This window comes from Meles meles, chromosome 3, assembly GCF_922984935.1.
Source record: "Meles meles chromosome 3, mMelMel3.1 paternal haplotype, whole genome shotgun sequence".
NCBI classification, from domain to species: domain Eukaryota; kingdom Metazoa; phylum Chordata; class Mammalia; order Carnivora; family Mustelidae; genus Meles; species Meles meles.
In genome coordinates, this window is record NC_060068.1 from 178765116 (window position 1) to 178790132 (window position 25017).

Sequence of the window (25017 nt, forward strand, 5' to 3'; positions counted from 1 at the left end):
CTGGCCCAGGTAAGTCCTTCTCATTTATTACTCATTTAATCATGTTTGCTGCCCTAACAAATAACTACAAACATCTCCGGGCCTGCCTCCCAGTGACTGTGTGTACATCTTCTCTCCACTCCACCAAATCACTGGGTTTCTGTCTACTTTTTAAAGAGATCCCTTAGAACCATGATGAAATTCTTGCTCAAGTCAAGCTGTAGATACATTTTTCTCTCAAGTTCATACAAGTCAGCAGATCCATCATTCATCCTGTAGATACAAGGAGTCCTGTGTGACTCACCCTAAGGGTGCTGATTTTCTTATTGTCTTCTAGGGATTTTAAAGAGCAATTACCAATGGATTAATAAATAATTACAATAAGTACCTTTCACAAATTATCTTCAACAGTAAACATTTGGAATGGACAGAGCCTCCAATCTTTGTATACAGTGGAACACGGTTGCCTGGGTTGGAAAACACATGAGGAAAACTACCCATCAAGACAACAATCAATGAGTGTGCTACTCAAACAACCGGTATATAGATCTGTAATGTATCATATTTGATATGAATCCAGTGCTTTGCATGAAGAGCGTGCACAGAGCTCCGATGACAGAATCCAGGAGAGCATACAGATAGCTAAAGGGGGGAAAAACGGCATTTGCTCCTTTTTCAAGAAATCCTTCTGCTTTTCTGCTCCTTTAACCAAATATCCAAGACAAAATTCATGGTATAATAGGGTTTCCCTTTATCTCTCTTCCTTCTATCCCCTCCTCAAAACAGCCTAATGTTGAAAAACAAACCTAGGTCTCATTCCACCATCACAGTAAAATGATTAATTTTAACAGGAAAGTTCTCTGTTGAGCATTCTTGCAGTTTCATTCTAGAAAATGCCAGAGTGTTTTTAAAGTGATAGGATGCCCTGCAGGAAAGTGTGAATTGTGTTGTTGTTGTTCACTCGTTCTACCAAACTCTCTCTGGTGGGATGATGGTGTGAAGCTCCTGCCACTTAAAGGAGAGGTAGGGATTTCTGTGGGGCTGGGGGAAGGACAAGGAGGGAACAAGGAGAGAAGAATGTGGAGTACTCTAGATTTGCTTCAGGATTCAGTCCCATCAGACACTTTCCTATTTTTACCTCCTTTCCGTGCTTACCCTGACTCCTTCCAAATCACAGTGCCTTTAGGACCCGCAAGTGATAGCTTGCTAAAACGGGATATGGATCATACTCAATTGATAGCTAGATGCACACAAAATGAAGAGTGATACAGTCTCCTTTCTTCCCTTTTGTGGAAAATATTAACATCCTCCACTTCTCCAGAGACAGAACAGTAGCAAGGGAGATCCAAATTTTCCAGTGCTAGTCTCCTCCAGAGCAGGAGCATGGGAAGCTGGTAACCTGCTGTTCTCCTTTTGAGCTTCTCAGATTAGATCCTAAATGCAATTTAATTCCAGACTCTAATATACAGCTCCTGAATTATGCTGAAGAGGAACTGGTTATGTAACAAAGCGGCATGAATACTGATTACACTCTTGCAACAGATGACGGGTTTTGTTTTCCACGTTAGGTCCAAACTAAAATTGTTTTTCAAATTATATCATAAATATACCAAAGTATCCACTGCATAAAGGAATCCCGTAACATTTATCAGAAATATGAGTGACCCCGCTAGAAAATCCATAAGCACTCCTTAGCTTGTCTCCTTTAATAAATATGGATTCCCATATAACTGGCTTGTGTTCGTCAGTCCACATTCAAGGTCCTCCTTGTTTCATGGGAAAATAAGAGACATGACATGAAAAGCCAAAATGTGGTACGAAAACTAGGGAAATGAAAATATAAGGAAAGCGAGTAAGCTTCAAGTAGAAAACATAATCGTGATATATAAACAGGGCCATTTGGCAACTCCTTGAGGGCGGTCCAGCACCCTGCTGGGAGGGGGGGCTGTGGGGCAGACAGCAAGCAGACAACAGGTGCATCCAGGATGTACAGCTGCACGCTGGACCACGTCTCCTGAGCAATGGACCCCCTGCCCCCATGTGGGAGGCGAGGTTCCTGCTCAGCCTCCCAATCGTGTGTCAGAGCTGCGTAACTGTCGCCATCACCGCGGGCTCAGGCAGGAGGCAACACCACAGCACGAGTGGGGAGGTTTCAGGCTCTTTCCCTAACCTCAGTTTCCCTCTGCCTGGATACAGCCTTAAACAAAAAGGACTCCTTGCTGCTCTCAGAGTCACATGCATGCTAGTCTACTGGTGCAAGGAAACTTCTTATTTTCTAGTTAACCATGAATCGCTAAGGACTTTCGGTGCTCACACGAAATTCAGGATGGGTAAATAATGACACATTCTTCTCAGGCAGGTGACTGGGTGGCTCAGTCGGTTAAACGTCCAACTCTAGCTTTCGGCTCAGGTCGCAATCTCAGGGCTGTGAGATGGACCCCGTGTCGGGCTCCTCGCTCAGCAGCAAGTTTTCCCAAGATTTTCTCCCTCTCCCTCTGCCCCTTTCTTCTCTCTAGAGTAAATAAATTTTTAAAAAATAAAAATACTTTCTCTTACACAGAACACATAAAACTGCTCTTAACGGGGCGCCTGGGTGGCTCAGTGGGTTAAAGCCTCTGCCTTTCGCTCAGGTAATGATCCCAGGGTCCTGGGATCGAGCCCCGCATCGGGCTCTCTGCTTGGCAGGGAGCCTGCTTCCTCCTCTCTCTCTCTCTCTCTGCCTGCCTCTCTCCCTGCTTGTGATCTCTCTCTGTCAAATAAATAAATAAAATCTTTAAAAAAAAAAAAACAAAAAAAAACTGCTCTTAAGTTTCCTGATATTTAAGATTGTCCCAGATTCCAGAAAAACTGTCCTCTGGAACCCAGTTAAGAAAACAAAGATGAAGGAGTTATAAGAAACGTTGAGAGACTAGGACAAAGAGGATCACAGAAAGCAGCTCGAAAGAATCTCTTCCTCTTCTACCAGTAAACTCTGCTCAAAACATGTTCCTTCTCTTCCATTTCCTCATCCCATCCTCTCCTCCTGCCCTTCTGGTCCTTTTCCTTCTCTCCTGAATGGAACACTTCAATTTTATTTAGTTATTTATTTAATTTTTTTTAAGATTTTATTTATTTGAGAGAGAACAAGAGTGAGAGAGAGCATGAGAGGGGAGAGGGTCAGAGGGAGAAGCAGACTCCCTACTTAGCAGGCAGCCCGAGGTGGGATTTGATCCCGGGACTCCAGGATTGTGACCTGAGCGGAAGGCAGTTGCTTAACCAACTGAGCCAGCCAGACGCCCTGATATTTAATTTCCCTGGGTGGGGGGAGAGAGAGACTGCAAGCAAGTGAGCAGAGGGGGAGGGGCAGAGGGGGAGGGGCAGAGGGGGAGGAGCAGAGAGAACTTTAAGCAGACTCTCTGTGCAGCAGAAGCAGGGCTCGATGGTACCCCCTGAAATCATGACCCGAGCTGAAGAGTCGGACACCCACCAACTGACCCACCCAGACACTCCTCCTTCTCTCCCGAATAACTCAGTCCTCAGCCATCCGGCCGAGCGAGAGACATCTGCGCCTACAGGGGACCAGGGAAGTGAAACTCATCCACAGTGATAAAGCCGGGCTGGGTCCCAGGAGTGTCTACCATGGGGAGAACATAGAGGACAGTGCCCCCGCTCAGAGAGGGGACCTCACACGGATGGAGTGTCCGTCTGAACCAGGGAAGAGCGGCATGCGTGAGGGGAAGGGAATTTGGGCCAGGTGAGAAGACATCTGTGTGGCGGTAGGGATGGGAACTGAGAGAGGAGACTGGTTACACACTGGGATTGATCCAGTAAGTTAATACATTAAGGATCATGGGAACTACGTTGTTTTAACTACTGGCCAAGGAGCCACAGTGGACAGGGAGAGAACTGGCATGGAATCCATGGTGGGCCAGAAACAGCGATGTGAGGTCATGGTGTTTGATACGGAAGGACAGATAAAAGTAGATGTAGGTGTAGACGCGTGCGCACCCTGCTTGGAGTACTGACACCCGGTGGGAATGGAAGGTCCTGAAGCCCAGATCTTGCTCCTAAGTGCCATTCTTCATGAAAAAGACCCAGGGCTCCCTGGACAGATGGTGCATTTCAGGGCCAGGACAGGAAAAGCAGGAGATGAACCTGCAACATCTTGTTGTGTCAGAGAACAAGGAAGTGTTCCAACAGTGAGGGGGACACATCACAAAAGGTAGAGAAGCCAGCCCAAAGGAGCACCCATGGAACAAGTCTGAGCCCACACAGGCATCAAAATAAACAGTGATGGGCATGGCTGATAAGCCACTGTGTGGAACAGACAGACACAAGACGGAAGACATACCAACAACTAAATAAAACGGGATACTGCCTGGTTTCAAAGCACCCCTCCACAAACTGTTTCTTAGTGACAAAGAGAAATCTCCAAGTGGGAAAGTCTGGCAGACAACACTGCCACACCGATAACCGGCATAGATAACGAGGCCCTGACAGGACACCGCGGAAACACGGCGTCACTTCCGTGACTCCTGCCGGAGAGCCACAGCCCGAATCGATTGGTGAGGAAACGTCAGACTCAGATTGGAGGACATCTGACAAAATAACATCTGTAACCTTCAAAAGTGTTAAGACCTTGAAAGCCAAGGGAAGATTAAGGAGTCGCTCCAGACTGAAGGAGACCCAACAGGCTTGAGAACCCGCCGCGACATTGTAGGATTCTGATCCGGGTTCTTTTTCCGTAAAGGACGTTATTGGGGAACCTGGAGGAGTCTGAATGGCAGAGCAAAGCGATGTGAATTTCCCAGTTTTGCCAGCTGCGTTACGGTTAAGTAGAGCGGTGTGTAGGAAACCCCTTAGGGGTAAGGGGACATCGGATGGCAACTCATCTTTCAACAGATTTAGGGAAAAAAAATTTTCCGTACTAGATTTGGAACTTACTGGTAGGTCTGTGATTGTGTCTAAATACAAGTTATAAAAGCTGTTAGGGGGGCATCTGGGTGGCTCAGTGGGTTAAAGCCTCTGCCTTCGGCTCAGGTCATGATCCCAGGGTCCTGGGATCGAGCCCCGCACTGGGCTCTCTGCTCAGCAGGGAGCCTGCTTCCCTTCCTCTCTCTTTTCCTGCCTCTCTGCCTACTTGTGATCCCTGTCTGTCAAATAAATACATTAAATCTTTAAAAAAAGAAAAAAAGCTGTTAGGGATTATACTTTATGTTTAAATGCATTAGAAGTTACCATTCACGATTTTCAGTTTTTAACTAAATTTCCTCAGTTCAGTGATATAGCATAGCCTGAGGCTGAATTCCACTTCAAGTCAAGGCTGGGAAAATAAGTTTTCTGAGAATAATGAACTCCTTTAATCAACATGGAAGGGAAGAGGGTGTTCTGTGATGTCAGCGTTTTGGTTAACAGAGAAACATTACAAGCTATGGATGGATTGCCAATGTTCAGGAAATAAAGGGAAACAAATATTCTTAATACGGATCCATGCTAAATAAAATGCATTCCTTCGTGGATGGCCTGGAAGGCAGGGTAATACCGATCATCACCCATGGGCAAACCTCGTTACAGGAAACCAGTCTTTCATTTGTTGTAACTTTGTTTTAAACAACCATACTGCAGAAATATAACCACTTAGTCTACAGTATTCTAATTTAGGCACATGGTTCATGAACAGAACTCAGTGGGGGTCCGGGTAGTTCAGTCTGTTAAGCATCTGATTCTTCATTTCAGCTCAGGTCATGATCTCAGGGTTGTGAGAGGAAGCCCTGTATTTAGCCCCATCCTGGCATGAAGCCTGCTTAAGATTCTCTCTCTCCCTCTCCCTCTGCCCCTCCTCCCCTGCTCCGGCTCTCCATCCCCCTCTCTCTCTTTATACAATAAAATAAAATAAAACAAAACAGAACTCAGGGAAGTGTTCTTCTCACATTACAAGCCAGTGCTACTTGTAGGCTGTATGTCCTTCACCTGACTGCGGAATTAGAGTGCTTTCCCTTGTGACTCTGACATTTACCAGTGGACCTTCCATTTTAAATCTATCAGCATCCTCTGCCTTTCCTGCATCTCAGAATCACTGTGAAATTACTTCTGAAGCAAAGAAACACTGACATTTCATTCTTCTGCTCCTTTCATGTTGTTCTTGTATGAAATAATTTGGAATGAAAAACTTGTCTTCTTTCTGCCATTCCAGAATTATCCCATCTCTGGCTGTCCACTGATAAGAATTATTTTCCTTTGTGTGTTTTGAAAATTGAGTAATTAAATATTTAATACTGCATTCTTTCCCAATTTTTTTTAACTAATGGAAGAAACTAAAAATGCCTAAAAAAAAAAAAAAAAAGACAAACTCACTACAGTATGTGATGACCTCGAATAAACCAGGGTCTTTACAAAGCACTTATCCCCCCCCCCCTTTTTTAACCCATTTAATCCTCACAGGCATGTATCTTCATCCTCATTTCCTAGATTTTTTTTTTTTTTCTATTGCACCTGCCCCGCAGACACTAGTGATCTGTGAAGGGGCAGAAGAGACAAGTACAAGTTCAGGGGATGTCTTCCAGGGGAGCCTAAAACCAGGAAGGTGTCTAAGCCTGGAAAATGCGCTCAAGTGCCCCGACACCCGCGCGAGGGCTTCCCCTGTGATCTTCACCCTGCCAGCTGGCGGAGCAGCTCACCCACTCCTGCCTCCTGCAAACACAGACCCACCCCCCAGGCCCGTAACCGCCAGAGCGGCAAAGTGAATTTACTAGCTGCGCACCGCGTGGAAGTGCGTGACCCGCGCTGCACCGTGCGCCATCGGGGCCAGGGCGCTCTGGCTCCCGCAGAGCCAGCCAAGGACGTCTCACAAATGCAGAGCTTCCTGAAAGCCGTGTTAGGAGATGTAGGACAGGGATGTTGAGAAAAGGGATCCCTAGAAAGCTTTCCAACTCTGGGGGATTACTAGACACCCAAGGATAAGCCTCCAGTTCCATTTCAAGACTCCAAATAACATTCCCTCAACTGAACCACAAACTGCGTTCTCGGACCACACCCTGGGCTCACCTGACCCAGGTCTGAAATTCCCTTTCTGATGGCAGTGCTGTTCGTTCACCCATTGTCAGCGCCTGTGGCGTTTTTACACCGTGGCTGAGTTTCTTAAATGTCTGAGTCTAATCCAGCAAAATTAAATATACCTGTTCCAGGTCAAAAAAAGGAACTCGGGAATAACTTCAAACCAGTGACCCTCTCACAGAGATGAGGGAATGGGTGTACACAGCAGGAAATCAAATCGCTTTCTAAATGACTTAGACTAATTAAGTACAACGGCTTCTTTGAAATGCCATTTATTAGGAAAGCTAAATTGGCTGTCGTGGCATTTTCAAGACCTTTATCATGCCCATGGACCTGCCAGAAGATTAGGAAATGGAGCGATCGTTTCTCCTCTGTAAAGAAGGGGTTTCGCATAGGAAGGTAGAGAGAAGTGGGGGAGACTTATGAATTTAATTGTGTAAGTTATTTTCACTCTAAAAATAAAAGTGCTAAAATAGAATAGCTTGTAAGCCTCACAGTCCTACCACCGGCTCCGCAATCAGCAGAGTGGAAGCACCATTCCTCATTTTCACTGGTGCTGACTGCTAAGTGTTGCGTCCGCGGATGGATGCGGGTGTGGCCGGCTGCCCACCAGAAACACGAGAGTCCGCCTCAGAAAGCAGAGCGAAAGCCCCTGCCAGGTACCGACAGTCGCACCCTGAACCAGCACACAGCCCCCCCGGCACGCAGGGTGGGGTGGTGAGGGCGGGCAGGGGTGAGGCGCACCCACCTGCCAGACCAGGTGCTCCTTGGCCCCCGGGGTCGCAGACAGGCAGACGCTCAGCACGACGGTGTGGGAGGAGGAGGTGAGCACACTGGCGATGACGGCATCTCGCATGTTGAAGGGCAGCATGGTGTACACCACGAAGACGATGAAGAGGAAGAATGACACCTACGGGAAAAGGACAACGAGAGTCACGGAGAGTCCCCATTCCCCAGGGCTTCCCCTCTCCTTCCCATTAAAGGCTGCAGCAGACACGGTGAACGGTACCCATTTAGAAAGCAGGATTATGATAAAACGAGACAACGTGTTAAACCCAAGGGATTACAAGGAAGGACCAACATGGCGAGGGAGAAAAATCGTTCTTTTTCAAAATGTGGGGATTTCCAGGTTTGAGACCCAAACCACTGCAGACATGAGGTAACTGCACACGTTCAGGATCTGGATGCAAGGAGGGTCCTAAGCAGCCCCGGTCTAGTCTCCTCGCTGCAGCTCGCACACATCTGGATTCCTGAGTTCGTCTCCAACTGTTTCCAGAGACTCGTGGAAGAGGGACAGGGGCTGTCCGGGGAGCTGGGCAAAGTAGAGACCCAGAGGCCATGTAACAAAGAAAATGAAACAGCTTAGGGATGGTTCAGCTGTTAGGAAACTGAACAGTTCGACAGTTTCTCAAAAAGTGAAACACACAATTACCATATGACCCAGTGACCCCTTTCTCAAGTCTCTGCCCTAACGAACTGAAATCAGGTGCTCAAACAATGCATGCGCACACGTGTTCCTAACAGCAGTATTCACCGTAAGTAAAAGGTGTTAACAACATGAATGTCCACCAGCAGAGGAACGGAGAAGCAGCCTGGGGCACACCCAGGCAGGGGAGTACCCGTCAGCCGGCGAAAGGAAGTACAGATACATGCTTTCACCCAGAGGAACCTCAGAAGCGTTATGCTCAGTGCATGCAGCTAGGACAGGAGACCCCCTAGCACGAGGTTGCATTTCTGTGAGCTATCGAGAGTAAATAAATCTACAGAGACAGAAAGCAAAGTGGAGGTTGGCGGGGCTGTAAAGGGGAAGTGGGAAGTAATTACCGATAGGACCAGAGTTCCCTCTTGGGTGATGACAAGCTTTCTGGAGCTAGAAGCAAGGGCTGGCAGCACACCGCCGTGAACGTACGAAATGCCACCCAGTTCTTCCTTTAAAATGGCTCAGGAGGGGCGCCCGGCTGGCTCAGTGGATCAAAGCCTGTGCCTTCAGCCCAGGTCATGATCCCAGGGTCCTGGGATCAAGCCCCACATCGGGCTCTCTGCTCAGCAGGGAGCCTGCTTCCTCCTCTCTCTCTGCCTGCCTCTCTGCCTACTTGAGATCTCTGTCTGTCAAATAAATAAATAAAATCTTTTTTAAAAATGGCTAATTTAGGTTACCTGAATGTCACTGCAATTAAAAAAAAAATCAGGGGCGATTGGGTGGCTCAGTGGGTTAAAGCCACTGCCTTAGACTCAGGTCATGATCTCAGGGTCCTGGAATCCAGCCCTGCATCCTGCATCAGGCTCTCTGCTCAGCAGGGAGCCTGCTTCCTCCTCTCTCTGTGTGTGCCTCTCTGCCTACTTCTGATCTCTATCAAATAAATAAATAAAATCTTTAAAAAGAAATCAATACGAAAACCCAGAGAAAGACTTGGAGTGGAATGTAAAGTGGTCTAGTTGGTAATAAAAGACCATTTTCATTACAAAAGCAGCAGATGGGGAAGAAAGCAGAGAAGGATGAAAAGGTGAAAAGCCAAGTGGAAAAGAGCCGAGGTCAGGGGAGTAGAACAGCGGCATCAGGCGAGCTCCGCCACATGGCTCTTCACTCAGGAAGAGAAGCGAAGGGAAGAGCTCACCCCAAATCAGAGTGATCTGTGCTTCCCGAGGAACCCCAAATCCTAGCACAGCTGAAAGGATGTGGAGACACCGTGCCAGCTGTTCTGCGGTGAGCCAAGATATGTGTTCACAAGGAGGACGTGGGCCCTGCTCCTGGTGGATCGGAAGAGTGAGGTCTGGAAGGACACCAGGCTCATGCTCATGCCCCCCTTGCATAGACATGGGGGTCCGCACCACACATTTAAAAAAAGGAGCAATCATCATTTCGCTGTACGAGCTCTAAGTGTACAACCATCACAGAGAAAAGAGCATATGAAAGATCAGGGGACATGACCTAAAAGGAAATTTGGATCTCCCAAACATGCTCCTTCCTTTTCTCTAGGGGACTCCAACCCAAACACCTGCTCATTAGAGGAGCATGTATGGAACTTCTCGGAGGAATCAGTGAGGTCCTGGAGGCGGAGGACGGAGGCAGAATCCCGGATCTCAGGCACTTGACAACTTGGGGAAGGGACAGTCATGTAGATCAGTCATTGCTTCACAGCTGATGCTGCCTGAGAGAAGGAGTACCCAGCCCCACTCTAGCAAGACAAGGGGGTGTGGTCTCCACATCCTCTTCTCTAAGATCCTGCAAGTTCGGGGGTCTCAGAATGACAGCCAAGGAGAATCCCACCAGGAGTGGGGAAATGCGTCTAGGAATCCTCCCTGGGGAGCCTAGGTTGGGCATGGACCAACCGTGTCACGCCCATCTCCTCCCGATTCAGTCTAGTCGTGAGGGACCGCAGGCCAAAACACACGGGCAAGAGGGTCACCATGGCCATACTACTTTTCTGGTAAGCATGTATTTTCTTTTAAAATTTACCTCTTTAAAAAGATTATGAAGAGGGGCGCCTGGGTGGCTCAGCGGGTTAAGGCCTCTGCCTTCGGCTCAGGTCATGATCCCAGGGTCCTGGGATCGAGCCCCGCATCGGGCTCTCTGCTTGGCTGGGAGCCTGCTTCCTCCTCTCTCTCTGCCTGCCTCTCTGCCTACTTGTGGTCTCTATCTGTCAAATAAATAAATCTTTAAAAAAAAAAAAAAAGAAAAGAAAAAAAAAAAGATTATGAAGATGTTTCCCAGTAAAGTATTATTGTTGAGCATTCTATTTCTACTCTGTAGATGGGATAGGAAAAAATTATGTTAGACAGTTTTTGTGCCAAAACACCTAGATAGAAGGAAAGAAACTGGGCAACTCTTGGGAGGCAGCTGTTCGAGCCAAGTGCCACCTACATGGGCAGGCGGGGGAGGTCCCCTCCCTCCATCTTCCCAAGAAGAGAATATACAGAATGAGTTCTTAGAACCCCAAATCAGACTTCAGAACTGATAAGAGCTAGGACATACATTTATGGAGCCCTCTGCATACAGGTCCCTTCCCCGCTCTTGGATGCGTGATCTCATCTAGTCTTTACAAGAGCTCTAAGAGGGGGCTGTTCACTGCCTCCTGTTCTCCAAAAGCGGTATCGCTGACCCAGAGAAATGGGGAACTTGGCCAAGAGTTCCCAAGTAGTCAGTGTCAAAGCCCAAACAGGAATCCATGGGTTTCATTCCTCACATGTTCTCAGTAACGAGTTGGCAATATTTCTCTCCCTTCATGGAAATTCCACGAAGCTGAAGGCCTAACAGAAGATACAAGTGCCCACGAACCACTTCTGTAAGACTGACATGGAAAGACAGCAAGCATCTTCCCTCCTGCCAAGATAACCACAGAAAGTGCCCAATGTCTTGGCTCCAATATTGGATTCTTTGAGTAAGCACGACCGATTTTTTTGTTTAGAGATTTTATTTATTTATTTGACAGAGAGAGAGATCACAAGTAGGCAGAGAGGCCGGCAGAGAGAGGGGGAAAGCAGGCTCTCTGCTGAGCAGGGAGCCTGATGCGGGGCTCGACCCCAGGACCCTGAGATCATGACCTGGGCCGAAGGCAAACGCTTAACCCACTGAGCCACCCAGGCGCCCCAGGACCAATTTTTAATCATCATTACAAAACTGTTCACGTTTCAAAGATAGGCTCATATTCCCTTTATTTCTGTACATTTAACTTTCAGTTTGTGTTTACAGTGTGGGTTTTGGTAAAAAATAACAGACAACAATGAACATTTAGCAAAATTATCAGAGAAGACAGTTATATTAAATACTGGCCCATTAGGAGCTAAAACAGATGTTTCGTTTCTTGAATGCTGAATAGGGGTACAGATTCTGGGAAGCAGGGTTTCTCCATCTCAACCCTGTTGACGCTGGGGGCTAGACAGTTCTTTGAGATGGACACTGCCCTGTGTAGTGATGGAGGTGTGGAAACATCTCTGGCCTTTCCCCAGCAGACGCCGTTGGCATTCCCCTCTTCAAAGTTTGCCGACTGCTGAAAGTATCTCCAGACGTTGTCACATGTCTCCCAGGGGGTAAGATTACCTTGATTGACAGCCATGAAACTAGAGGAAAAGTCGCTTTTAGGAATGAGAAAAACAACCATTGCATTGTCATGGCTTTACTGAGAAAAATAAATTGACTCTGGAATCCCTAAGAGCCACCAAATATTTTCAATTAAGACACTAATTTCTAGACACAACGTTAATGCAAGATCCTATATCCTCCAAGAGGCATTAAAGGAATATTTTCAGGTATCAGAATTTACAATTACAACAAAGAGTCTCTCTTTTACAAGTACACATTTTTCTTCTAATCCAAAACCTGTAGCAGTTCTTTGAAAATTATCATAACTTCTGAACAGCTTAATTTTGGACAGCTCTAAAGCTCTCACATTATTTCAATTAATATATACTTCCGCAGACATTTTGAGCTTTGAAAAGGAAGCACGTGGAGGGCTTATCTGCAGTAACCAAATGGAGAACAGACATTCTGTTTTCCAAATACAGTTGCTCCTGCTAAATGTTCGTTTTTAGATGACAAAATGAATTTTTTAAAGGTCAATTAAGCAGGTTGTATTAAATCAACTTTTGAATTTTAGTGGCAGCATTTCAGGAGCTCAGCTCGGGGCGCCTGGGGAGCCCACACGCTGGACAGGAAAGAAGAAAGTCAAGTGTGGTTTCAAGTCCCACAGGGGAATAGTCTTCACTTCTTATGAGTCCCAGAGGGCTCTACTTATTTTTTTTTTTTTAGCCTTCTTTCCAAAGCAACTTCAAATAGGGCCATATGTAAAACCAAAATGGATTTGGCACATCTAAAGAATGTGTGGGTTAAAAGCTCCAAAAAGGCGAATGCAGCACTTGGGTTTCCATGTTACCATGGGGACATTCCCATGACTGATTCCCCTTGAAGGTACCTCTGTCCAGAGGCTGAAGAAAGAGGAACCATTGATCTGATGATGGAGACCCTGTCCAGAAACCTGGACTGGCACAATATCGGAAGTGGCGGTACTCCTCCCAATCAAACCATCTGAAGGGTTTCTCTTAACTTAGCCCACCATTTGCCTTTTGCAAGACCTACACATCTTCCCACCGGTCTACTTGAACCTCAAGCCCATAATTATTTTTTTTAAGATTTTTACTTATTTTAGAGAGACAGAAAGAGCACATAGGAGTGTGGGGTGCGGAAGGGGCAGAGAGAAGGAGAAATAATCTCGAGTAGGCTCCCCACTGAGTGCAGAGCCTGATGTGGGGCTTGAACTCACGACACTGAGCTCATGACCTGAGCTGAAATAGAGTCTGACGCCCAACCAATTGAGCCACCTAGGGGCCCCTGCTCCATAACTTCCAAACAAAAGAAGAGCTTCTCATTCATATTCTTAAAGCCATTCCTTGCACAAGCTAAGGCTATTCTACCCATGAGGTCTTCGTGCCCCAACAACCCAGGTGCAAACTGTTATGCGTCACCTTTGACAATTCTTCACATACACACTCAAAGACAGCGTCTTATTACTTTAGGACTCCAGTGAACTGCGTCTGTTTGTCTGCTCCTCTCCACACTTACTTCCACTAGGCTGGCTCCTTACTTTTCCATATGCTAAGAAATATGCTTCCATATTTTTCTGACACTTCTTCTTCTCTCCGTCCCCCAAGAAGGGAACCAGAGTGTATAGCCTTCTTTGTTCTTGCCTACTCTGCCCCATTCTCATGACCAAATGTTTCTAACTTTCTTCCTTCTAGAAAGCATTGAGCATTTTCTTCTAAATCAGATGAGGACATCTGACTGGCTTTGCCAAATGCAGTATGGAAAGAAGTCATAGGTGTTTCGTGGGTGGAAATTAGTGCACAACTTACCAAACCCCCTCCCCCTCTCTGGCAATCATGGAAACATGACACAGGGGATTCTCCCAGACATGGTCTCAAGCGAGAGGCAGAGTCCCGCAGCGGACCCACATGGACCTGTGCTCATCTGAATGAGTCAGAATCCTTTGTGGGGTGAGCCCCTAGGACTCTAGCACAGCTTATGTGGTCCTGACTGATACCAAGCTCACTCGCGCTCTCTCTCTCGTGCACGCACGCACGGTTTTACTGATGGATAAATTAGATGCCTTTATATGCATTACTCTGCAATTTGCTTTTTATCACTGAATTATACATGACGGGCACCCTTCCAAGTCTGTAGATATGAATATGTGTGATTTACTTTTTTACCAATTACAAAATATGCCATTAGTAATGGATGCACCAGATTACTTAGCATTTCCTTACGGGTGATCATTCATGGCAAGGCAGGAGCCCCTGATCTGGCCATGGCAATATTCTCACAGATCTCCCTTTCTGCAACACTCCCCTTTCCCTAATCCAGCCAACACACAGCTGCTAGAATCATGATTTTGAGTGCACAGGTTCAGTTAGTTCCTTCCTTGGACGAACATTTCCTCTGGCTTACCCCGTGGCTCAGAACTCTTCTCTTCAAGCGTTCTCACGGTCACAGAATAAAGTGGAAACTGCACAGCCTGGAGGTCAGGACTCTCCCCAGACTGGACTCTCCACGCACACCCACACCCTACCCTGCTCTGGAGCCACGTCTGTGAGCCTGGGGTGCATCCCCGGGAGTGTGGGGCTTTCCACCCCACGTCTGCCACTCCCCACTCTCAGGATGTCCTCCTTCCTCTTCTTGGCCTCTTGAAATCTCACCTCTTTCTAGACCCACTTCAAATACAAATTCGTATCATCTCTCCAACAACACTTTCCAGTTGCCCCCCCATTTCATTCAGGGTACACTCTCAGGTCCTGGAAATGGCCCCCTGTCCTAGGATGTGGCCTCCTGAGGCCACCTCCCCTCTACTGGGTCCGCTCACTTCTTCCCCATGATCCAGGCTTCATGGCTGTTTCTGGAGTCCTGGAGGGGATGCTTGTTCCTGGGCATTCTGCCCACAAACCCCATGCCTGGTTCGCTCTCTGAACATGGGTCTCTGCTCATGGTCACACTTTGAAGCAATTCGGCTCTTCTAGGGGGCACGAATCAAAACACAGTATCAAGACTACACGGTAAGACCAGAATTTAGATCTCAAGCATTTTCCGTGCACTTTCCATTTCATGCTCCATTCCCACATGTGGGACAAAGACTAAGCGTCCGCAACATCAAATTGTTCAGTTTACATATCAGAAATATTTCATAAACATGATTTTTTTTTTTTTTACTTTTTTAAACAGAAATTACCACAAACGTGGAGGAGACTTACTTAAGTATGGGTAGGACAGATAGAAATGGTCCTAACCAGACTCCACGTAAATCTGATCTCTCATAGCCCAGGTCCCTGGTGTGAAGTCTGTGGCTTCCTTGTGTGGCTCCCATTTGTTCCGGAGTTTAGTGGCAAAAGGAAAGTTCCCAGACATGCCAACAGTAGCTGAAAGATGGAGGGCCTAGTTTTTCCTTCCAAATTGCACCCCAGGTCTAATGTCACCAGGAAGCTCCGTTATCTATTCCAAACTCCCCGGGAAGGCATAAGCAAGCATGATCAGCAAGATAATCAGGATTACTCAGTAAATCCCCATGGTTCTGTCGAAAATACATCATCATAGAAATATTTTCTATTTTTTATGCTAATAATGTTAAGAGAAATAACATTCCAGTGAAGGTAAGTATTTTATAATCAGAAGCTGAGCTCCTCAAATCACCCTTCTTTCCAACAAATCTCCGAGACATCAAAAATAGCAGTGTTTAAAGTAGTAGCTCAATTTTCAAAGAAAGATTTCGCTAAAACCAGAGAAATTATGCCTTCTTGAATAAAGCATGAATTGTAGTTCTTTTAACATTGTATCTTGTCATTTCAGAACTAGAAATGCCAAATTTTCATAAAAATTGCCAAAGGAAAAGAGAGAATTCTTGAATATAGTGATCTAATGGAGCATTCTGTAAGTAAATCCTACATTTGAATAAAAATTTTCTTTTTGTATGTTACTTCCATCTCAAAGGATTGCTGGCTTTGAGAACATCGATACCACTTACTAATTAGGAGCATTTGCACTTTTTTCTGGAAACAACTAGAAAGACATTTAGCCAGAAATATGCTTTAACATTTTTTAAGTTTTTATTCAAATTCCAGTATAGCTAACAGATAGGGTAATATTAGCTTTGGGTATACAATGTAGCGACTTGGCACTTCCATACGTCCTCATCACGACAGGTGCACGCCTTCATCCCCATCACTGTCTCACCCATCCTGCCAGCCCCTCCCCTCTGGGAACCATCAGTGTGCCCTCTCTAGTTCAGAATCGGTTCTTGGTTTGCCTCTCTCTCTTTCCTTTTGTTAATTTGTTGATGTGCAAATGATACTTAGCTTTTCATTGAGATTAGCATTTTCTTATCTTGTTCATTGATCATACTTTCAATAAGGATTACTTTGAGTCACTGTTATATTTCTTAGTACAAATATCACAACGGTGTAGACAGTCTTTTCTTTAATCGGGGACTGTCAGTCATACCGATGTTTAGTGAAGCCATCCGTGTACATCCAGCCTTCTATGGCTGAGATTACCCTCTTTCTTAGGTGTGTCTTCCTTCTCTTTCCCCTCTTTCTCTCCCAGGTCCCCCCAGTGGGGAGGGGTGTGCACCTGCACATCTGTATCTATATTTATGTGTGTGTATAGACATATAGAGAAACACACACACATGTGTAATTCCTGTGTATGTGGCATGTACACGTGCATGGATAGAGCCACTAAAATCCCGTCACACCTCAGCTCTGTGTCAGTTAAGAAGCCACCTCTCCTCAGCTCAAAGAGAGAGGCTTTTCCACAAGAAGAAATCAAGGGAAGGACAGCCTGTGTGCACTCCACAAGGAGGTCTAGATGTCTGACCCAGGTAGAATTCAGCCCAGCTCATGTCATGGATGCTTCCAGATGCTTCTGGAGCTTTCTCAGGTTCCATTCTCTTTTCAATCACTCTGGCTTCAGGCCTCACAAGACTTCACATGGGGCTGTAGGCTGAGTCCACTGGCTCAGATCTAAGATCTAATTCTGCATTTCATGCTTGTGTACCATAGTGGCTGGCTTACACAAACATGAGAGCCACACTGTCCTTAGTGCTATTTACAGGAAAGCATAACAGAGCCTCTGGCTTATCAAAACAGGACTCAAGTATGTGGATGCAATTCTCTTTACACATATTTGATCTCTCCAACCTCCAACCCTTGTCCTCATATTCTTTCCCATCTCATTTAATTAACTCTAGTCCCCATACCTAGAAGTTATTCTTACTAGTTTTCTCTTCCTCATTCTCCTGATGCCCAGAAGACATCCTGAATCCACCTATCCCTTTCCATCTGTGGCTGCAACTCTAGTCCAATTCATATGATCATCTTGGATTCCTGCAACATCATCCTGAATGCCCTCTCTTCCTACACAGTGTCCCCTAGCATGAGTTTTCCAGGCAAAAGTCAAAGTGATTCTTATACAATTGAGAAATAATTCACACATAACGTTGTGTGAGCTTAAGGTGTACAACATGTTGATGGCATACTTTTACATATAATAACAGAGTTAGTTACACTTCTGGGCACATAAACACAGGAAAGGAAAACAGGACACTGAAAACTTACAAGTTCTTTGCAGTATTATTCACAATACCAAGATAAGGAAACAACCTAAGTGTCCATCAATGGATGAATGGATGAAGATAAGGTGTGTATATATACATACCCAAAGAACGGAATATTATTCAGCCATGAGAAGAAAAGAAATCCTGTCCTTAGCAAACACATGAATGGACCATGAAGGCATTATGCAAAATGAGAGAAGTCCAAAAGAGAAGACACTGATGATTTACTTATACATATGACATCACTTAGATGGGGAATCTAAAAAAGTCAGACTTGTACAAACAGTAGAATGGTGGGTAAGATGGCGGTAAATGGGGGAGATCTTTGTCAAAGGGTACAAACTTGCGGATGGAAGAAGTTCTGGGGATCGAAGGCATGGCAGGCACTGTCATTGAATAGCAATACTGTATTACAGACATCAAAGTTGCTACAAAATCAGACCTTTAATGTTTGCCCCACAAAACAGGAATGGTAATCATGAAACATGATGGAGCTCTTAGCTAACAAGTCATGGCAACCAAAGTGATCTTCTAACATGTCAAAAATGACCATGTCACTCCCCCTCTATGTGTATCTTACCATTGGCTTTCTCTAACACTGAGGAAATATGCAATGTCCCCATCATGCTCCCTTAGTAAGAGTTCCTCATGTCTGCTCTGGCTGATGCCTCTGATCTTCTATCTCAAAAACTCCATCACCCGCATCCATAGTCCCTCCACTGGCCCTCTTGCTGGTCCTTAAAACTCAGGGCCTTTGCACTTTCTGTTCTGCCCCAAGTGTTCTTCCATTACCTTCCCTTGGCTGGCTTCTTCCTGCCATTTACGGTTCAAAACTCAAACACTACCTCCCCAGAGTGAATCCACTGATTCCCCTATCTAAAATATACCCCATTCATTCTCTAGCTAATCACCTTGCTTTAAATTCTTCAACATTATTGGAATTGGAATGCTTACTTTTATATTTTTCTAATCCTTATTTTCTGTCTTCTCCCATATAAATGTAGACTCCATGGGGACAAAGGCCTTGCATGGATGGTTCCCTACAACTGAGAATGGTACCTGTCCCATAAAAGACCTCAACAAATATTTGCAGAAGGAAGGAATGAAACATTCCGGATGCAATGACACATGCAATCTGCTCTGTAAGGTGTAAATCAAGGGCGCTCTGCAGACACACGTCACTCCCATCACCACATGGCGGCATGCAGGAGGACACCCATTTCCACTCCAGCTAACTCAAGCCCCAACCAGTAACAAAGATAACAGGAGAGCACAGCATCACAGCTACAGACTCTTCATTAAAAGATGCACAATGCTGTCGATAATTAAAACCATTTTTTTAAATTTATTTTTTCAGCATTCCAAGATTGTTTATGCACCACACCCAGTGCTCCACGCAATACGTGCCCTCCTTAATACCCACCACCAGACTCACCCATATCCCAACCCGCTCCCCTCCAAAACCCTCAGTTTGTTTCTCAAAGTCCACAGAATCTCATAGTTCATCTCCCACTTTGATTTCCCCCAGTTCACTTTTCCTTTCCTTCTGCTAATGACCTCCATGTAATTCCTTATGCTCCACAAGTAAGTGAAACCATATGATAATTGACTCTCTCTGTCTGACTTACTTCACTCAGCATAATCTCCTCCAGTCTCATTTATGCTGATATAAAAGTTGGGTATTCACCCTTTCTGATAGAGACATAATACTCCATAGTATATATGGACCACATCTTCTTTATCCATTCATCTGTTGAAGGGCATCTTGGCTCTTTCTACCGTTTAGCGAATGTGGCCATTGCTGCTATGAACACTGGGGTACAGATGGCCCTTCTTTTCACTACATCTGTATCTTTGGGGTAAATACCCAGTAGTGCAATTGCAGGGTCATAGGGAAGCTCTATTTTTAATTTCTTAAGGAATCTCCACACTGTTTTCCAAAGTGGCTGCACCAACTTGCATTCCCACCAACAATTTAAGAGGGTTCCCCTTTCCCCAAATCCTCTCCAATACATGTTGTTTACTGTCTTGTTAATTTTGGCCATTCTAACTGGTATAAGGTGGTATCTCAATGTGCTTTTGATTTGAATCTCCCTGATGGCTAATGATGATGAACACTTTTTCAAGTGTCTGATAGCCATTTGTATGTCGTCTTTGGAGAAGTGTCTGTTCATGTCTTCTGCCCATTTTTTAACATTGTTTTTTTGAGTGTTGAGTTTGAGGAGTTCTCTATAGATCTTGGAGATCAGCCCTTTGTCTGTACTGTCATTTGTGAATTTCTTCTCCCACTCCGTGGGTTGCTTCTTTGTTTTGTTGACTGTTTCCTTTGCTGTGCAGAAGCTGTTTATCTTAATGAAGCCCCACACCATTTTAGAGCAAGGAATGAAAATTAAACCCACTTCTTAGCATCAATGGTGTGCCCTGCATTCACTAACCTGTAGGTATCTGATGACCCCTGACTGGGTGTATGCACCATCTCTCCCATTCCCTCCAGTTCATCACTTGTCTTGGCTGATCTGTCATGTGGTGTCAGAGACACAGGCCTCTTCTACACTTCCTGGTATCCCTGGATCAACAATAACCCTGAATTGTCCTTTGCTGGGCAGAGCGCAGATGTCTGCTACCCTAAGTGTGGGCCTCACACCTGGGCTCCACCCCACCTGAAAACTCGTTGGAAAGATACACTCTTGGGCCCTGCCTTGCGTTTAGATATGACTCTCTACTGTAGTCCTGTTCCAGGCTATATGCGTGGGCCCACACGGATCGGAAGGCCTATCCGTGGGTTCAATGCTCGGTCACTCTCCATAAGGTGGTGGTCACTGCAGGGAATTTCCAACACTCTGACCAGATAGATCACAAGATGAAGGAAATGTATTTGTCTCTGCCTCTTTCAAGTCTGGTGCTAAGCAGTTACTGAATTCATCAATTACACAGTGAACTGTGACAAATAACTACTCATCTTTGACCTGGTTACTAGATTTTATTTCTTGAGGCTTCCAGGCCAATTTGATTTTAAAATAAGGACCAGGTTTAAAAAATATTTTTATTTCCAGCGTCATTTCTACTAAATAAGCAAAAAGGACCAGATCCACAATTACTGACAGCCTGGAGCATGTCCCACACCTTCCTCTGTGTGGTCACTACCCCATTCTGCCATGTCCTCTCTTGTGCCCGGGCAAAATCTGAATTATCCACTCGAGTCATCAAGTAGTATCTCTTGTTTAATACTGGAAAAGTTCAAGTAGAACCGTGCCTTTCTTATAATGAAAAAATCCTTAGAAATTCTTGGAAATTAACTTAATACTATTCCAAAACATCCTTTAGGACCATCATTTAGAATAAAAGTCAGGGCACCTTGAGGACTTGATAATAGAAAAGAGTTACATTTCCTCTACAGTCACCTTCAGCTAAGACGATTTCCCGAGCATCAACGCCCTCAGTACAGAATATGAAAACATTTCTTTAAATGTTATGTTTTGAAGTGAGAGGCTACCTATAATGCTCTTTGATGGAAAGCCTGGGCTGCAGAGAGTACTGATGAAATCATGAATCACCACGTACTGCTCATTCTTCTTCAGAAATGTTATTCAGACTTAGGGAGACTGATGGAATCAGAGGAGAAACAATGACTCTCACTGTGCCTTTTTTCATTTAAAATAAGTAGGAGGTAGATCATAAATTTTAAAAAGCTTGGGGGAAAAAAAAGAATAGTAGGATGTAAAAACCTGGTATCCTAAAGGAACAAAGGCGGCCTGTTCTCTCCCCAGCCCTCTGTCTGTTCTGAGCCCTGAGCAGTACTTGGTGGTGGGTAGTGACTGATGTAGTTCCCTTCCCTCCGTCCCTTCTTTCCCTCCTGACTCCTTGTTTGGTTTTGGGTCTCCATCTACCTATATGTGTCATCCTTTCTTCACTCATCATTCATATGCAAGTATCCCCCAGGAGTTATTTTCACTGCACAAGGTAATTTATTACCTATTATGGAGAAGACACAGTCAAGTCCTGTTCTTAAGACATTGAAATTACTTGGATCGAAGGCCAATTCCCAAACATGCCCATTTATTTCCCATACCTCCTTCCCTGCTCCCCTCATGGTCACATGATGACGGCAGAGTCCGTCTGCAAGTCTGATATGTTTAGAGTTAAAAATCGGAAAACTTTCCACCAGTAATTATCCAAATACTATGTCTGAATGTGGGCTACGGTCTGCATTGTGAAAGTGTCCCTTGGGCCTGAAAAAAGAGTATCGTGTCCCCCTTCCTTTCCTGTTTCCCAGAGCATCTATCACATTCTGTAAAGACTTGTTTTGGATAGTGATTTTTTGGCCAAGACAAAAATGAGGACACAAAGCGCTCCTAATGTCCCTCAGTGAGGCACAGTTTCCTAACGTGCCAGAAAGAGTACAATATGGTTATCTACCTGCAATTCTTCCTTGTCTCTAGCCCTTGCCATGGAGAAGCAGGTGGAGTGTACGTCCCTAGCTTACTGACTTTGAACATGGCCACGTGACTTCCTTTGAGCAACGGAATATGGGCTGACAGCAAACCAGTTCAGAACTGAGGCTTTAAGAGGCCTCAATTTACATTTCTGCCAGCCTCCTTGGAGTTCTGGTCTTCCACAATGAGAAGGCCACGGTCCAGAAAAACACACGTCTTTCAAATAGGTCTGACTGAAGACACCCGTAGCGGACCTGGACCAAACCCACAGTCTAGAGTCTACCTACCTGTTTAGTCCAGGAGGCTTGTGAGACCAGACAAATTGAGCAACTGGCAGACTGATGAGTGTGACATAGGAAATATGTCATTACTCCATAAGCCACTTGGATCTATGGGTTACATCATCCAGAGCGGAAACCCGAGTAAGGCACAAATTCATATCAGAAGTGATTTGCTACTGTAATGAAGACCTAAAATATAGGTCATTTCCTTTGGGACTCCTGGGAGTTGTTATAGGGCCCCAGCAAAATGTTAACTCAAGACAATATAATTGGTAAGTATCGGTTCTAAGAAAATTACCAGAATGTCCAGGCTTCCCAACGTCTCCAAATTGCATGACAAAGTCTTTAGAAACACCAGAAGAAATGGGAAAGAGGGTGTGTTGTCAGAAATGTCCCTGAGTATACAGAAAGAACATCATCCAACCTAAAACTGACATTTTCTCTAGCTTAATACCCATTACAAACAAGATTTATTGGCAAGTATTTTCTTATTTTACAGCTGGAAAAATGAAGGTGCTGAAGGGTTAATTATTTTGCCAAAGTCCTAAGACAGCATAAAAAACAGCCATTATCTTCTGCTAAAGCTAAAAAAAAAAAAAAAAGGCGACAACAACATTATTTTGCCATAATCCTTGAAGGTTAACGAAGCAGGTGAGCGCCCCTCAGTGCATGGGGCTCCATGTTATTCCAAATAAAAAGAACCTTGAGAATCCATCTGCCTTATCCAAACAGCTTGTTTCAACACCAGGAGTCCTTTTTCTTAAAAATTATTTTTCTCATCAAATGCAAAGGAAAAAAAAGAGCAAGTTCATTTGGAAGCAATCAGGCAAAATAATGTTTTATTATTTATTAGACTATGTCTACTTATTTTCTCTACTCACATGATGAGGAGAAAATAAAGTGCTCTTTGATGATTTTCTTAAATTATTTTTTTCTGAAGGTGGTAACAGCTTTCTCCTTTCTGAACTCAGGTTTTCACAAGTGACTCCATGGACATTGTCACATCTCAGTGGCCCCGGCTTTGAGGGGACCCGAATGGTGCAACCCCCCCTTCCTGGGATAATTCCCATCTCTCCAACCAGCAAATGGCTGTGGGGCAGTCAGGAACAGTGCATCCCAGATTTAAGTTTCCTGCTGCGGTTGGAGTAACTTCGCTCTCATTGCCAGTCAGATTTAAATTACATCCTATACTGCGATTAAATCAGCAGGTACTCTGCGGTCGTGTTCAAAGACAAAGAGTTACACCTGGGGTAGCCAGGGCTTATTAAACAGACAGCAACACTCAGGGATAACTTAAAATAAGACACCCCGACAACTCCGAAACAGAGTTAATCAATCAGATCCAACAGCACTGGCTGCTTCTAAACCAGTAGTGTGGCCAACATAACCACAGACTGAATTTGTGATTATCTTTTTCCTTCTGTTCTTCGACTCTTAGGAAGCGGGAAAAGTGATCGTCGCTATTTGTGTTCCCAGCAGTTGGCATGTATGTTCTTAACCTTTAAATCCCTGGCACATATATAAAGACACCTAAAAAGATCCTGCCATACTTTATGTGTATGAACGAGCTATGTTTCTCAGGGTACATAGCCGTATTTTATTTTGTTTTATGTACTTTTCTTTCGGCATTCCTCCAGTTTTTTAGACACTTTATTGAGAGCCTGACACCTTACGAGGTAGCCGCTACAGCTCGTGGGCTGCGCCATAAGCAAGCACTACCTTATTTCTATTTATGGAAAGGGGACTATTGAACGGAACAAGCTGAAAATGAGTATCGGCACCTCAGTAACGGGTAGACTGTGGAAGAAATGGTGTCCTGGAAAATCACTTGGAATATTACTTTAGAAGGGCAGAAGGAAAAAAAAAACACACACACAAACAAAAATCTACAAAGTAAGGTCCTCATAAAAAAAAGTAAATGTTATATAAAAGTGCTTTTATTTATGTTCACTGTTTTGGTCCTGATGAATATTCATGCCTCTAGTCTTTTGAAACATTATATTTATTTAATCTAAAAGGCCAGTGGCTCCGAGGAGAAAAACTCAAACAAGGAAACGAGTGAATTATTCATTTAAAAACAAACACGGTCTGGGGACTCCGCTGTATACTTGCATCATCAACACCCACCAAAAGGAGCCCCGGGGGAGCAGCGTGTGTCCCGTGGGCCTGCGATCCACAAAGACCCGGTGAGCTCTAAATGCCTTTGTTCGCTTTTCTCTCTCTCCTTCTGAAAGGGGAAAGTCTCAAACTGAAGAGCACGTGTCCTTGAGCTGCAGAAATGAACTATTTCAGTGTTTGCGTTGGCTCGGAAGGGCGTCGGGTTCCTGCATTACACAACTTTCCTCCGCGGCCCCGCATGTGGCCCGCAGCCCCGTGGTCACCCGGGCTCCTCACGGCCCCAACAGCTCTCTCCCGGGTCCGTGGGACGCTGGGACTTGCCAAGGACGTGGTCCGGCTAGGTATTACATTAAAGCCTTGGAATTATGAAGTCTGGGGCTTAGGTCACCCTTTTATGATAGGTACCATGTTATTTAAAGAAATAGGATTCCATCCCCAGTATCGCAAAAACCAGTAGCAAGGGACATACACGTCTTAGCTGGCCCTGCATTCCTCTGCAGTCCTCCCAAAGATAAGCAAGTCTTGCACTTTCTTCTGATGAACACTGATTGTTCTCGAAGTGATCACTCCACTGTGACC

General features: G+C 45.0%; 1 protein-coding gene across 2 annotated transcripts in view; it reads right to left on the reverse strand.

The window, feature by feature from the left end:
• The window catches only part of ADCY2 (adenylate cyclase 2), a 407413-nt gene that overhangs the window by 284190 nt on the left and 98206 nt on the right, over positions 1–25017 (reverse strand). For both annotated transcript variants that reach the window (XM_046000686.1, XM_046000685.1), the window contains exon 3: positions 7760–7921. In XM_046000686.1, coding sequence (XP_045856642.1) covers positions 7760–7921 — 162 coding nt within the window. The remainder of the gene's footprint in view (positions 1–7759; positions 7922–25017) is intronic.